This window comes from Tympanuchus pallidicinctus, unplaced genomic scaffold (genome assembly GCF_026119805.1).
Source record: "Tympanuchus pallidicinctus isolate F22 unplaced genomic scaffold, pur_lepc_1.0 scaffold3, whole genome shotgun sequence".
Taxonomy (NCBI): domain Eukaryota; kingdom Metazoa; phylum Chordata; class Aves; order Galliformes; family Phasianidae; genus Tympanuchus; species Tympanuchus pallidicinctus.
The window spans coordinates 88,485,681-88,501,792 of record NW_026294747.1 but is presented as its reverse complement, the minus strand read 5'-3'; the positions used below and the strand labels follow the sequence as shown (position 1 = coordinate 88,501,792).

The window sequence follows — 16,112 nt, the reverse complement described above, 5'->3', positions numbered from 1 at the left end:
TGTCATCAATTACTATTTTATAGATCAGTAGTAGAGTCACAGTAAAACCCTCTGCTTGGAAGAACGTGAAACATTAAAGACTCCTCCAGAGATGATGCACTACTTGTAGTCACAAGTGTGTATTTGGGCAATGGAGCCTTTCTCCAAAACAACCCTTTTGCCCAAACTGCTCCCAAATGGACCGCGAATTTGGCAGTCTCCACATCCCATTACCTCTGTAAGTAGATTAAATAAGCACACGTTGAAATATTATCCCATATATACCCATCTTTACCTTCACAAACAATACTCACATAAATACATTTTCAAAGTTACTCAAACAACGAGCAATGAGCCATGCCCCAAATCTGAAAACTGCTGCATTAACGAAGTAGTTTGCAGACTGAGCTATTCCATAGGTAAATCCATACAAAGGAGCTTTTTTTAGAGAATCTCTGTGAAAGGGAAGACATTTTCCATAAATAATTTGTAAAATAGAAACAACAGACATTGGCTGGAAGATGACCAGATTTCTGGGTTAAAGTTTTCAAGCAACACACTCTGACCCTGAAAGCATCTTACACTGTGACATGGAGTTGCCCATAGAACATAAAATTGGAGTAATGAGATCTTCAGTTATGCTATCTTGAATTGATCCCTTTTCTTTCCTATAGCAGGGTAAATCACTGGAGCAGATTTTTAAAAATCGCATTTTAATAAGCTGGATCATCCATACTGGTTATTGAGAAATAGGCAGGCTTCAGCCCAGCCAAGGGCTGCCTGTAGACGGCAGCCAGGCCTTCCCATCCATGCAGAGACCTCTTATCCCAGTTTGGAACAGGGACATACTGCTGATTTTTCCCACAAGGATACAGACTAAGCCTCTCTCAATTTGTCTTTCTAGAGAGGTTTCATTTGGTGTAGCTAATTCAGTGCACACTGAATCAATCAGGAGGTCTCTGCCCTCATGGTCTAGAATGATCACTAAAAAAAAAAAAAAAAGGGAAATCTTCTTTTCAGTCTGAGCAATAAATCAGAGACCTCTGACAGCCCATGCAGGCATATTACTTACATATTGGGCAATGCTAGCTTGCCAGATATTGAATTTTAACACTGTTTTGGATTATGACAGTTTATGCAGTGCATAATTTTCAATTCCATCTTTTGTATTTTTACGTCAGAAAGAAAAACAAACCAGATCTTATTTTATTTAAATAAAATGGAATTAGAGAAATCAGACATCCCTTGTGATTTGAATGTCTTTCAGCAAAGAGACGTCAGTGGCACACAGAGGCTCAAACAAAGGAAATACATGAAGTTCATTTGAGGTTTCAAAGGCACACAAATAAAATAAAACTGGTTTGTGTTATAATGAGCATGGTATGTGAACTGACTGTCCATTTCTTAGTTGATACAAATTAATCCAGTGTACTGAAATTGACTGAATATATGTCTTACATTCTATACACACACAAGCAAATGATATTTATGTAAAGCACTAGGAAAATGCATTTTATAAAGTATTCAAATAATGAAAGGACAAGTCTTGCATATGTTATCCTCCACACTGCATATAAAAAAGCATATTAAATTGTAACTAGTGAAAAAATTTCACACATACGGAAAAGAATACCCCTCCCAATCTTGTGGATATCAGATGGTTTGCAAGAAGTGTATCTAAAACAAAGTGAAAGGTTTAAAATGTTTAATGAACAGAATTAAAGAAAAAAGATCCCACCTATATGGACCATTCAAACTGTTTATGTACTTCTCATAGAATGCTTCTTCCCTGGTCAGTGAAGCAACAGTTCTTATATTTTCAACTGATTCTGTTGAAACCTAAATTGGGAGATTAAAAAAGAAATAAATACATAAAATAAGAAAGGTAATTTCTTACAACCATCTATGACATATCTCCCAAATATCTGATCTTCTCCAACATTCATTAGTTTACATCAGAAAGTATTTACTTTAGGAAAAGAGCTTGAGGTCTGTTATGAACAGAAGCCTACAGCAATGAAGTTACTCACTCCCAGGTGAGTACAAGACAAGGGAAGACTGAAGACGACAAGGTACTTCAGTTTTGGGCCTTTGGGTCAGGACACAGGAAGTGTCAGCAGCCCTTGCTCTATCTCATAAGTCACAATCCCAGCAGATAAACCCTATGTAATAAAATAAGAATAAACCCCAATCATCTAAACAATGGGCATTTTTTCACAGAGCAATTCTGCCTCCTGGAAAAGCACTATCAGGTAAATGAAGGCAGTACCCTAGACCTCATAAGTACATAAATAGTTTGCAATTTATGATGGAATTAAAAAAAGAAAAATTGTGTTGGTGCTTGGCAGCTGAGCTCTGAGACACTTCTAGCTACAGCACAGGCACAAACCATAGCAGTACTGGGGCTGCTGCTGTTACAGCTGCCCCTGCCCAGAAATCTGCTATGGAGGCATTCAAATGCATTCTTATTTACAGATGTTTTATGTTATCTATGTTTTGTTTTCCTCAGGGATATATAAACATTCCCTTCATCCCCCATCCTGCCCTCTCCTCTCTCCACTTCATTTATCTTAGATAATTGAGTCAGCTGTAATATAGCAACAGTGTTGTCCTTAAAAGCGATCTCACACCATAACCCTGTAGTTAAAATTGGAGAACTTACTCTTCCAGCCTCCTCCAAAGCTTTTTGATCTTTTGCTGCATGACCAGACACAGAGCTAACATTTGCAGCATTTGCAGCAATAACGAAAGGAATGCAGGCCAGGATAAGCAAAGTCAGCTGCCAGCCGTACACAAAAGCAATAATGACGGCAGTCAGAAGGGTAAAGACAGTCATAGTCATCAGTCCAAGCCGGCTTCCAGTTGCCTAAGAAAACCCCAGAAACCCCAAGATATCCATCATTAGATTTTCTTAGTTATATCACCACTTGAAATTACTATTTACTCAAGGCCAGCAGTTCAGCTGGAAAATTAAATCACGAGTGGTAACACCCACTGACATTGTGCATCTACTTATGTAACAGTTCCTCGACATTCCTCTTATCTGCCAGCGTTCAGGCACCTTCAAGCGAGGTTAAGGATGTCTGAAGAGTTGCTCATGCCAGCTGTCTAATGAAATACACACACTGTCATACGCATGCACATGAGACCTCTTTCACTAACCCAGGCTCAGGAGACTGCAGCACTGTTGCAGGAAAGCAGGCTGGAGGTTGAGCTTTAGGTTAGCAGAGTTTTGTTCCATTGATAGCCATTCATTAAGCCATCCCACCAGCAGCAGTGGAAACCACTCATCCTCAGGTCCTTGTAGAGCTGCATCTACTCTTTTTCTGGGAACCCAAACCCAATTTGGCCACACTGAAGAAATGCTTCATCTCAGCAGGTGATGAGTGGAAAAAATACTAACTCATACTGAAGAATTCCTATCTTCTCCCAGCCAGTATAACCTTCTCATCTAGGGAGTTCAAAAAGAGACATGATTTGCATCCAGCATCAGGATGGCTTCTGTCAGGCAGAAGAAAAAAGGTTTGAAAACCGCCCTGTAGATACAGCTCGTCTTCCACAATTTGGCTTGATGGAAAAAATAAAAATCCAAACAAAAATCCCTGGGCAGGAAACAACATTCTTTTCCTTTGCCAAAGACTTTCCTGCCCTAAAAAGACTTTTCTTGTTCAACAGAATTTAAAATAGTAATAATTAAACCAATGCCAAGGTGAATTGCTGCCATATGTTCCAAGGGCTGCACATAAAGATGGATTTGAAAATTCAGCCAGCACAGCATGAAGCACGCACTTACTGACACACTGAGTGCTCCAGAGAACACACTAGCCTTGGAGAAAAATTCATGCCCTGGCTATTATAGTCAGATGACCCTGTGTACCTATTTTTTCTACTTCTGCCCTGCATGGTGATGTAGTTCCAATTTTCTTCAGTGGCACTGAACTTTCAATAACACAACAAGTTTATCAAATGCTGTTAATAATATTAGCCCTTAAGGAAGGAGGACAGAAAACAAACAAAAATCAACTGACAATGAAAAATGCAAGGATTAAAGAGTTTTTGATTTACAGGTTTGAAAGAAACAAAATCATCTTAAAAATAGCAAATGTCTCTCTTGCAAGTCTTGCAAGACAAGGAATGCTGATGAAATGAGCAGTAGGTGCTGGAACTGTGAAGGATTTGCCACATTCTCCTGCCCATGTCCAGAGTCCTCCTGTTCAAAATTAGTAGCTTGAGTCATCTCCTCTCTTGGATATTTACTTCTTTAGTGTTCTTTATTAATGCTATGTCATTTCTTCCCATTTGGCCTCCTTGTGTGTGAAGCATGTTTGGTAAGGGACAGGAAGAATTGTCTTCATTAAGGACAGTAAGGGTCTGCAGCATCTACAGCTGTAGGCTTCAAGGCACCCAAATAATACACAGTATGTAATGCTAAAACCTGGTGTCCATCAATTCTGGTCCTCAGCACACACACACAGATTTCACTTTGCATGGTGAAATGGTCTACAGCTGTATGTTTAAAGGTATGCAAAGAGACAATGAAAAATCATGAATATCTGCTGCATTTTCAAGAGATTTCAAATTATCAGTCAGAAATCACTCCTATGGTGTCAACAACATGATTTTTAATGTATCTGTCACCCTATGGGGGTAGATTTATTACTCTGTATTCTGAAATAATCTCAGTGTTCCTTGCCAATGGCAATTAATATTAGTAAAGAAAAAAATACTAAAAAAAAATATACAAACATGAAAGAATCAACGCACCCCTTTGACTTGGGAAGCATCTGTAGCAAGTCGAGTTAACAGAATTCCAACAGCATTTTTCTGATCATCATACCATCCAATCTCCTACAAAATAATTACAAATTTTTGTTTTACAAAGCCACATGTTCTTATTGTGTTTCAGATAATCAGGATAACTGGTAAAATGACTAAATGTTTCCAGATAATGTAGCATAAAGGAAAATGGAAGTACAAATCAATGATGGATAACTACCATTATTAACCTTCCAAGTAAAAGAAAAAACTTAAGAGTGTGAAAAATTAGATATTTCAGCAGAATAACAATAAAGGTAATGCAAAGTAACTCCAAATGTCAGGCAAGTTTTATTACAATCTCTTTTTACCCAGTCATCCTTTGACTGAAGATGTTAATATTCCCTTTTTATAGGTTGCAAATTTGCATATTTGTAGATTTGGTTTTTACTTCCTCTTTGTTTTTCCAACGGCAATGGGTGATATTTTTAATCACTTGAATTTTCCCTCACCTATTCCCTTTCGGATGATTCTGTGAACAACCAGGCTCTTGCTGGATGTCCCCAGCAGGTACACAGCGCATTAAGTTGTGCATTCTCAAAACTACTATGCAAGCAACATGAAGTTGCATGAATTGATTAACAGGAATGGTTTAATACAACTTCACTCTTCTCAATTAATTCTTGATGCAATAGGTAAAATTTAACTTCTTCATTAAAAATTAACCAGACTGCCTGTTTGCTATGGATTACAATACATATATTTAAATCTACAGATTTAAGCCCACATGTTATATACTTGCATCATAATTTTCAAGCAAATGGAGATTAAATTTTTGCTCATCCTTACAGGAATGGCTAAGCACAAACAGCTGCAAACCATGTGTACACTAGCATGTGAGAAATGTGCATATTTGCAGTGACAGCACTTCAGAATTGGACTATTTGTAGCAGCAGAGCTGAGTAGCATGTGGAATAGAAGACTCAGAAAAGTTATATTTTTTCTAAGCTAGTGGCAGAAGAGACTATTTTTTTTTTCTCTCCAGACTGCACAATTGTAAGCAAACAAGTACAAGTATCTTCCAAGCCCTGCAAAAGCCATCTGGCTCTCATGACACCCTTGCTGCATAATTCATACCTGCTGAAGTAATGCTTTGAAGGACAAAGAACGCAGTCTCATTGTTAGTATTTCTCCAGACTTTCCAAACATGAATCCCTGCAGGGAAAAAACAGTCACAGTTTCTCATCTGATGCTTTTATATCAAAAAGTCTCCTACAACCCTCTGCGCATGTGTAAGTCTTGGGAAGAGTGCCATTCACATTCCTGGAACCTGAAGCACTGTCTTTCCTCAGAAAGGGAGCAACATGACAAAGAAGGCAAGATCTTTATTGTAATGACTTCTTCATATTCCTCAGCAGCATTACAAGATAAATCAGCTTATCTAATTGTTGGCCTCTGTTCCAACCACTGCCAGAGGCATCCACTTGCAGCAGTTTTACCAATGCACTTTATGGTATAGACATCAATATGCAGTATTTCCTGCAAGCTATGAAAGAGTAGCAAGAGGACAGCAAATTATGCGTTTCTTTGTTAGTATGAAAAATGCTTTCTGCAAGGATAAAAGCTTATTTTGTATTTATTTTGCAAGAGTCTGCAAATTGTCAATTAGAAATGTCAGACTTTGACTTTTGTGGCCTGGCCCAAAACATTTTCAGTCATTCTGAATCCACACTGCCTTCAGTGGAGCTGTGTTTATTTAAACCAACAGAAAACATAGCCGTATATTTAAGTAAGTACATCAATACAAATCATGCATCTCAGGATCAGCCTTTGCATTTATGCATGTTTTCATAAGCTCTGCTTGATGTTTTGCTTCTCAAAGTGCACTGATATGAGTTATACCTGCATTCTACTGGAGAGTTGAGAACTTCTAACATTTCAGCATGGAGACACTTACTTGGATTATATAAGTTGCTAAGGTAATCACTCCAAGTAAAAGAAACATTAGAGAAAGTACCACAGTGTTTTTATTCCGCCTTTCTGGATCTTTTTCTTGAAAAGCCTGTGCAGGAGAAAAAAAAAAAAAAACAACCCAAATGAATACATATGCAGTGGCTGCCAGCTACATAAACCAACCTTCATCTCAAGAAACTTGACCGCTTTAATTTCTCATAACATATATTCTGGATCCTGAAATGAGACTGCACTCAATTTTCTGTTGAAGGCCAGAAGACATTTCAGCTTTCTGTTTAGCTTACATCTCACACTAAGTCATTCCACTAGCTCCAGATATTCCTCCTTTTCTCTGTCAGCCAAGTGCAGTCACACTGCACCCCACCTCTAGATGATCACTTCCAATGAAAAATAATAGGTGACTCATCTGTTGGAGCAACAGAATCTATCACCCATCAAGCTGCCTAGAAATCCTATCATTTTCCATCAGGTTGTCCTTCCAGTCTTCTCCAAGATGGTCACTGTACCTGCACTGGTAAGTTTCAAAGTTTGAAAATGCACAGGAAATGCACAGGAGACTCCTGTCCCCTCATAATAAGAGGCAGCAATTTGTTTACAGAGTCCATTATAGGTGCCTTTCAAAATTATCTGAGCTAACTTCTAAGAATTTAAGTAAAAACCAAAAAGAATATCAAAAGCTCTAGGGGCAAGCTTAAGCAAAGGGTGCATACATCACTGAAACAAACCTAACATATTTACAAGAACAGCTTGAGGCCTAAAAGACAGACATGTGCTTTATACAAAACGTAAGGGGAATGGAAAATAGACAAAACATTTCAATTAGAAAGAAGTTCTGATCCAAACATGCATAAACTGGAGAAGACAAATGAAACCTATCAGGAAAATACCAGTATCCAATTTCCCAAAACAGTAATGAATGTACGTAGGTTGCGCTGGAAGTAATGCCTCCTATTTATTTCCATGGAAGCTCCAACAGATGCAAAGAGCACAATAACATCATTTGATAGAGCAAATTATCAGCTACAAAACACTAATTTTTCAACAGAGTCACCATCATTAGCTATGCATTTTTACCAGCAATGAGCAAGAGACTTGTAAAGGACCAGCAATAAGCACTGTCTTTCTGGTGTTGCTTGGTGTGCCTCAAACACTTGTAGTGCAAGGCCACCACCATGATAACCAGTTGAAGGCTGATATCAGTGAGTATGAGATCCTGTTCTCTCACATGATAGCCTTGCTTTGCAGAAAAAACAACCTACCTTTCCTGCAAGAAACTTTTTGATTCAAACTTATCATTGACAAACTTGGTAGTGCGAACTTGCTTGTTTACAACCTTGGGACAGTGCACCTTGAAACCCAGCAGGCATAAAAGGATGCCTGAGAGACAGACCATGTTATCATTGTCTTCATGGTTATTGTTGCTGTTTGCCAGTTCCAGACTACAACCTCCAGATGAGCAATGCTCAGCCTCCATGTGCTCCATTGTCTTCTAAACAGCACGGGGACTGGCAAGAGAAAGGTTATCTTCTCTAGCCTGATCCTTGCAATTGGAGCCTCCATCTTAGTGTTGCAACGTAGCAGTCAGAGTTTGTGGTCTGTCCAGGCTCCAGGAAATCCAGGACTGTTCCTTTCCTATCCCAAAAAACAGCAAGAATTGCTTAACCCATTGAGAGCTGCATCTTGAACTTCTTTGATGGATAATTACACATTGCCACTCCACAGACTGCTGTTTTGACTCTGGATCGTGGTGGTGACAGCAGATCTTGTCACTAGAAATAATGTGATCCAGAAAACTGCTGCTTTCAGCTTCGTATTTGTTCAACAGTTCCTCACAAACTTGAATACGGGGTTCTTTCTGTTGCTGTGTGAACATTCGCGAGACCATTTGGAGTAAACTGTGTGATATTCAAATGCTGCCACAATCATTTCCAACTCACTGAAGATGACACTTAGCTCCATACACAGTTCCCTGGTGCTAATCTACAATGAACTGATCAAGATGCTCTTCATTTTGTGGTATGACAGCCACGTACAGATATCCAGAATGTGACTTGCCTTTCATATTGCTGTTCCCACTCCTGAAATGCATCGCCCATCACCTCACTGCTCTAATCCACCATTTGATCTCCATGAACATTTAGCAAGCATCAATGAATGTCAGTGGGTGCCACATTTTCTGCATAGGGGAATCGAATTTGTATCTTTGCATCATACTCACTTTGATGTCAGACACCAGTCTGTCATACTGCCCCTCTGCTGCTATGTGTCACACATCAACAAAACAGCATGGAATATTAGCAGGAAGGTTTGGTGTCTACAGCCATACTACTGACATCCTTCTCTGACATTATGAGCAAAAATAATAAAATAGGAAGTATTACTTTTGGAGCAGCATTAGTAATTCCGTTTTCTAAACAGACATCCAACACCTCTCTACATGCGCCTGGATACATGAGATACCTTTAGGAGAGACAAGGGACCTACATTTACACAAATGAGTCTCATCTAACCTTACATACTAGCAGAGCATGAATGAAGTTCAAGGTTGCAGCCCATTTGCAAAAACTTACCCCAATGATTTTTCCAAATATAACAGCAAATGCGGGATGGACCCCACCTGAGACAGCAGCAGCAATCACTCCCAGTAGTACATATAGCCACTCAGGTTTATTCAGAGCCAGGATTCTTGAGTAAGGCACAGCAGGGAGAATTTCTTCCTGAATAAAGAAAGAGAAGAATGCAATTTTTCCTTGGAAAGTTGCAGAATGTGAGAATTCACAGGCAGCAGGAGTTCATTAGGTTTTGAGTAGTAAACTGTCTTCATAAACTACTGAAAGCCCTCTCTTTGCACTCAAAGTGAACAAGCACACTGGAGATCTGTAGCTTTGCTTCTCCATATTCCAGAACTTCAACAGCACAGTAAAAGTTTGAAGAAAAAAACGTAACAAACAGCTAAGTTATGAGGGGAGAATGATGGTCAGTACATTTCATTGAAAGTCAGGATTGGTTGGCATGAATGGCAACTTTAACACTTGCATCATTATAAAGAACTTTATACAATTCTTGCTGTTTAGAGCCAAGAAAAAATCCCTCGAGTTCAGCTGAATGCTAGTGGGCTGGCAGTAACACAATTGAGTATAGATGTCATCTATGCATCGTCACCAAGAGCATGAAAGAGGCATGGATAATAGTGAGTTAGCCTATATCTCCTCTGAAAGTATAAAAAATGGCCTGTTCTGCTTTACTTATTTATTCAAGTGTCTGCGCCTTTACAGGAGCAGTTTTGGAAAAGCAAAAACTGAAAATATTGGAAATGGGACAAAATGTAAGACAGAGTTATGGTAAACTACTGGTTTCCTGGTTATTTTATGCAGTGCTTCAGATGCCAAATTAGGGTGGCTAAAGCCTCAGCCATGAAAGTGGATTGATTTTTTTTAAATTATTAATTACAACAGTTGGACATTTCTTAAACTTGTGAATGTGATGAATACGTAATTCATAAGCATGAACATCCACAACATTCTGAAATGAAGTCTTAAACTATACTAAGTAAAGAGTGTTCTTTTTTGAAGATATGTATCTTCTTGTGATAGTAGGAATAGATCAGTCCCTTCACATTGTTTGAAGTATGTGTTAGCCAGAATCCATACTCAAAGGAGAAGGAATATAGATACAAAGTAAACTAAGGTTTTTAAAAGCAGATTAAATAATTAGATGTTATCTTACAGATGAAATCCAGATGAAATCTAAAATTTCATGGATTTCCAAAAATTCAAGATTTTTGCTTAAGAATTTATACTTCTTCAATTTGAGGGTCCTGAAGTTAAAAAAAAAAAAACAAACAAACAAAACAAAAAAAAACACCAAGAAATTAAAAAAAAAAATAAAAAATCACACAACTCCTGTCAACTTTTTCAGTGCATTTCACGTGAAAAATTACTGGAATCCAAGCAGTACAAAAATAGGAAAGTTAAGCTTCTTTTGACCTGCCTACCTTTAGTCTAACCCAGAGATCACTAAAGCTCTTCTATGAACTGTAGTCAGCAAGCTTTACTCAACTTTGACAAATCAAGGTTTACATTTCAAATTTCATGACTTTTATTCTTGTTTGATATTGGTTAATTAAAATGTACTATTTGACTGAAAATATCCAGAACTGAATTTTGAGAACATATACTGAGTCAGAGATGGAGAGGCTGTAGGAAAGCAGAGCTGGGGGAGATAGAGTTGTTTCATTAACAATTCAACGCTTTATGGTCTTAATATATATTTTTTCTTTTTGATACGCATGCACTATGATATTCAAATGATATTAAAGCTTAGCAAGCACATCCCATAGATTATGTTATCCACTAATATCAGCACTGGAAAATACTACAAGGTAAAGAAGAATCTTGCAACTGAAATCTAACATTTTAATTGGATAGAATTAAAATTTCACTAACACTAAAATAATGTCCTAGTTATAAGAAGTTTGATAAATAAACAACAAAACTTTCCCTAGCTTTACATTTATCTCACTACATTAATAATGTTGAAGTGAAGTTTTGGTAAGATGTACATGATTACCTCATATTCCTGGGGCAAATACTCAACCTGGTGAGTACAGCCTGTGGTAGGATCAGAGGAGAGGTTGCGTGACTGTCAGCTATCTAAAAATAATTAAAATTACGTGGTTTATGATTATGCTTACATACAATCACTAAAATCTAAGTTGAAAGCTTTAATACCAACCTCCAGCTCTTTTTTTTTCTTCTTTTTAGAGGACTTTTTCTTAGAAGAGGATCTTTTACTCTTGTATCTGCTGGATCTTCTACGAATGCTGCCTCTCCCAGTTATCACTGGTTCTTCAAAGTGATCTTTAAGGTTCAGTTTCTCCACAGAACTACTTTTGTCATTTTCCTCATATTCCTCTGCTTCAGTTTCTTCATCTTCTTCTGATGTACCATTATCTTGAACATCATTGCTTCCGCTCTGGTGAGAATTCAGGATATATGATCAAAAGACATTTTGAGCAGGAAGAAATAAGAGTGAAAATCATTTCTCATGACTGCTGCTGCTTCAAGCAAATGGCCACTGATATTTATAGGCCAAATGTTTTGGTGTGTAATGGCACAGCAATAGGCTAGCATCCAAAAGAAATGACACAGTTAGATGAAAAGGATAAAAATGGTAAACGATTTGCCCTTACTTGCTGCATTACAAGAGAATAGTAGACTCCCTTCTGCAACATGAGTTCACTGTGTGTTCCTTGTTCAACCACAATGCCTTTCTCAAAAGCAGCAATAGTGTCAGCAGTCCTGATGGTAGACAATCTGTGTGCAATCACAATAGTGGTACGTCCAGTCCGAGCCTCGCAGAAAAACAATAGCAGTTTACATTAAAATGTGCACGACTACGATTGATAAATCAAGGTTATTTTAGTCATTTATAATACAAAAATATCCAAACTTAAAAAAAATTTTGTACAAGTATATTTTTAGGAACTGTAACATTTGCATGACTTCTGAAAAGACTTTACAGAAAATTGCAGAGTAGTGGAACACAGTTGGAGTCAGAAAGGTGCTTTAGTCACTCCCCAAAACCCTCTTCCAGTCCTTTGAAATAAGTTACTTCTCAAATGTTCAACTAATACAGTCCCAATTTTGCAGCTAGATTGTCCCAAGATAGGTCTGCAGATTATATGCTCCAATGCCCTGCAGCTCTCAAATGCAGCCAAGTTGTAGGCACATCTCCCACGCAGTGACTGTGCACATGCCAGCCTGCAGCTGCCAGAGAAATTTCTTCCCTCCTTGCTGACACCTGGAGCAGGTAGAGATTTGGAGAAAGGAAAAACCAAAAGGTAGTTGTGCAACAAGTATGCTGTGTAGCCACGGAAACTGCCAAAAGTTACTTGCTGCTCAAGTACAGTGTAAAGGTGTGAAAAGTGTGGAGAAGATGACAGCTTCGTAGAACTACTCCAAGGAAATTTGGATTCTTGGGGCTCAGTGATCTGATGTGAGTCACTACAAGCCTTAGCAAGAGCTCAGTTCTGGGTGGTTTCCATGCTATGCCCTAATACGTAGAAGTGCAAAGTCTTCAATCACTCCAGCTGAGACTTGTGATCAGAACAAGCAAAATACCTCAAAAAGATGAAAGGTTATCCAAAGAGCATCTTACTATATGCATCTACATACAACTGCTCAGAAGTGATGTGCATTTGTGAGGTTAATAGTTCCTCAGTTATGGAAATAATGACTAATGTTAGCACCACTTTTTCCATTAAGGGAATGTGAGAAGAAATTCATAAATCCCCTTCAGAGACTACATTGATGGACATCAAACAGCTGTATAAAGATGAGTAAGTTATGATTCAGGGTTCATTTCGTGTGTTTTGAGAAGACAGAGCATATAGAACAATTGCCTTAATTTGGCAATCTCTGTTATCCACTAAATCAAGCAATATGCTTCTGGAAGAAGTGAGTACATACTCAGAATTAAAGAACATGCAAAAGAAGACCAGATTATAGTTGAAGCAGAGACATTATAGTGCTTGCTTTCACAGTAATAGTCTCACCTATGTAAGTCAGATTAGATGAAAGTTACTTTGGCATCTTTGTACTATCTCAGATTTAATAACATCAGTACAGTGACATGAATTTAGCAGCTACATATTACCTCAGATTTGAACTGATTGGTGATAAAGGTGGTAAGTTCTGTATTTCCCTTGAGCCATACTTGTAATTCATATCTCTGTTCATAACTACTGAAATGAAAGACAGGATTTTTCACTTTGGTTTTTAAAACATTAATTGTTTGATACACTCCAGTCCAGCCACGCAGGGTTCTTTATTATCAATTTTTGAAAAGCGTCTGTATTCTACTGTATCCTGAGACTGTTGATGTAATAGGGCTGTGAGGAAAGGACTGTGAGCTGGAGGGTCTAGAGGTACAGGTGTGACCTAGCAGCTTGAGCAGTGGGCTGATAAAAAAAAAAAAAAAAAAAGGAGCAACAGATTATAGCAGTTGGCTCTGCTTTATGGTCTGTGTGGGGGTCTGATGTGCACTCAGTTTCCATAAAGAAAGAAAATGTCTCAATTCCAAGAACTTTCTGAAAATTATGAAACAACTGTACAACAAAGAACCAGTATGAAGAACACTGTACTATGCATTGCTGTTATTCCATCTGAAAAAGGCCATTCAATCCTCATGCCTTGTCTTCCTAACATTCTAACCATATTTCACCAACAAATGAATGTCTGACTTGAAAAGGAAGCATAGGTTCTAGCTACATAAGTGTTTTTTTTACTGTTATTGCTAATTACTAAAGACAACTGAAATGATTCCTAGTTAGAACTGTTTTAAATTCCATTTTAGCCCCAGGACCGGGGGTTAAATCTAAATTTTGTTTTCCAATTCGCATGATTCCAACGGAAAGCTGCTCTAAAACCTGTGTTAGTTTTTAATTGCTACTGAACATATTCATGGTCATTGACAGCTTCAATAACATGATCCTTACCTTATCAAGAGCTGCTTGAACTACATATTCACTTTGAGTATCTAGAGCGGATGTAGCTTCATCTAGCAGAAGAATCTTTGGATTTCTTGCCAGGGCACGAGCAATAGCTATTCGCTGCTTCTGTCCTCCACTCAGCTGTGCCCCTCTCTCTCCTACCATGGTGTTAAATTTCTGAGAAAAATGTTTAAAAAAGAAGTTGGGACACCTCTAGAAAGAAATCCTCACTTCTCTGCACTACTATAAGCACTCAGTTTCTAGACAAGAGATATGTTTATCTGACTGACTTAAACATAATCAGAGCAAACACACAGCTATATCCATATGCTTAGGCCTTAGCCAAGCCCTCCTACCCCATTACACACTTGACATGTCAACATTTGAACTTATGTTCCTTTAAAGTCCCAATCTTTACTGCTTGCCTAAGAATGGTCCAAATCCTGGATTTTTCTCATGACAAACCCATAAAAGTCATCTCTGCATTTGCCAAGGACTGCATATGTTTATATATATATATATATATATAACACATATACATACACACATACACATATTTATAAATGCACACATCTAATAGTTGTAAAGCATCTGAAGGAGCTCAAAGCTATGAATATCTATTTACAGAAAGCTAAAGCACTCAGCTGCTAAAACCAGCCTTAATTCAGGTCATGCTTTTTCACTTTCCTTTCCTATTTTCTACTGAATGTACAGGCTGCTCCTGACAAAGTACTAGATTTCTACATCTTCTCTTTCAAAGCCCAACTCCTCCCAGGCTATGTGAGAACAGCACATGTGGTAATATAGCTTCCTTCTTCTTCAGTTAATGCACTGATATTTTTTCCAGATTTAGCACAAATCCTTTGAGGGGAACCAAGCAAAGGCAGTGTCCCTGAGCTGAAGACTAGTAAGAGTGTTTTTGGCAGTTATACCACAACTTAAATTCTCATGCTCTCTCTGCCAGAAACAAGACACCAGCCTAAATGGATCTTTCATTATTCTACTCCAAAAAAAGTTTATAAACTCACATCAGGCAGTCGAGATATGAAGTCAAAAGCATTGGCTTCCTTGGCTGCTTGTTCAATGTCAGCATCAGAAATGTCTTCTCTGCCATAGCGAATGTTCTCAGCTATTGTTGTTGCAAACAAAACAGGCTCCTGGCTCACAATACCGATATTTTCTCTTAGCCACTTTACATTAAGTGTCCGAATATCCCGACCATCTAAGGTGACCTGAGATTAAAAATGTATGTCAGAAGCTGAGGAAATACATTCTACTTATTTAATAAAAATTATTTGACATTTTATAAGTATCAGCTATGAGGACAAAAATGGTGAAGCAGCAACAACAGAAGTTTTTGCATCTGCTGCAAAACATGTAAAATGGTGAGGAGCAGCATAACCAGAGAAGACGTTAGGTTTTTATTCACTAACTATTCAGTCTGAGAACAAATCTGGCTTAAGAGTTTTCCAGCTTTCCTATAGGCTTTTTACCCTGTTTACATGCTTCCATGCCACAGTTTATTGTCTTATGGTCTTCCCAGCTATAGTTACGCAATTGCTTCTGTGGCTGTGCTTTACCCCACAAAGAAACAACCCAAGTCAAAATAAATGGGAGGCCATTTTTCTTTTACTAGATCATTTGCAATGCGATCCTCAAAATATTTGGAAAATCAGCACAGGAGAGGAACAGTAAATTGAAACACAGGTAGGAATGAACCACAGAAATATCAAGTTTAATAAGCTACTATGCTGATAATTGATAACTATCTGGAATGCAGTGATAGCTCAGTATTTAAGAGCACTCAACTGTTAGTATTATTTTTCTCCATTTTGTCCCCCTTGGAAGTTTCTGAGAAGAATTTACCATTCCCTGATTGCATGGAGCAATAACGGAATGATGAGTGATGGTG

General features: G+C 38.0%; 1 protein-coding gene across 4 annotated transcripts in view; it reads right to left on the bottom strand.

Annotated features, from left to right (window-relative positions):
- Positions 1-16,112, bottom strand: part of ABCB5 (ATP binding cassette subfamily B member 5) — a 38,243-nt gene that overhangs the window by 5,392 nt on the left and 16,739 nt on the right. For 3 of the 4 annotated variants that reach the window (XM_052694397.1, XM_052694398.1, XM_052694396.1), the window contains 11 exons: positions 15,229-15,432; positions 14,207-14,377; positions 11,900-12,061; positions 11,443-11,682; positions 9,279-9,425; positions 6,692-6,796; positions 5,872-5,949; positions 4,744-4,827; positions 2,642-2,845; positions 1,718-1,818; positions 294-434 (listed from right to left, as the gene is read on the bottom strand). In XM_052694397.1, coding sequence (XP_052550357.1) covers positions 294-434; positions 1,718-1,818; positions 2,642-2,845; positions 4,744-4,827; positions 5,872-5,949; positions 6,692-6,796; positions 9,279-9,425; positions 11,443-11,682; positions 11,900-12,061; positions 14,207-14,377; positions 15,229-15,432 — 1,637 coding nt within the window. Of the gene's footprint in view, positions 1-293; positions 435-1,717; positions 1,819-2,641; positions 2,846-4,743; positions 4,828-5,871; positions 5,950-6,691; positions 6,797-6,819; positions 8,341-9,278; positions 9,426-11,442; positions 11,683-11,899; positions 12,062-14,206; positions 14,378-15,228; positions 15,433-16,112 lie in introns of those variants that run through there. The other variant, XM_052694399.1, reaches the window with a different exon arrangement.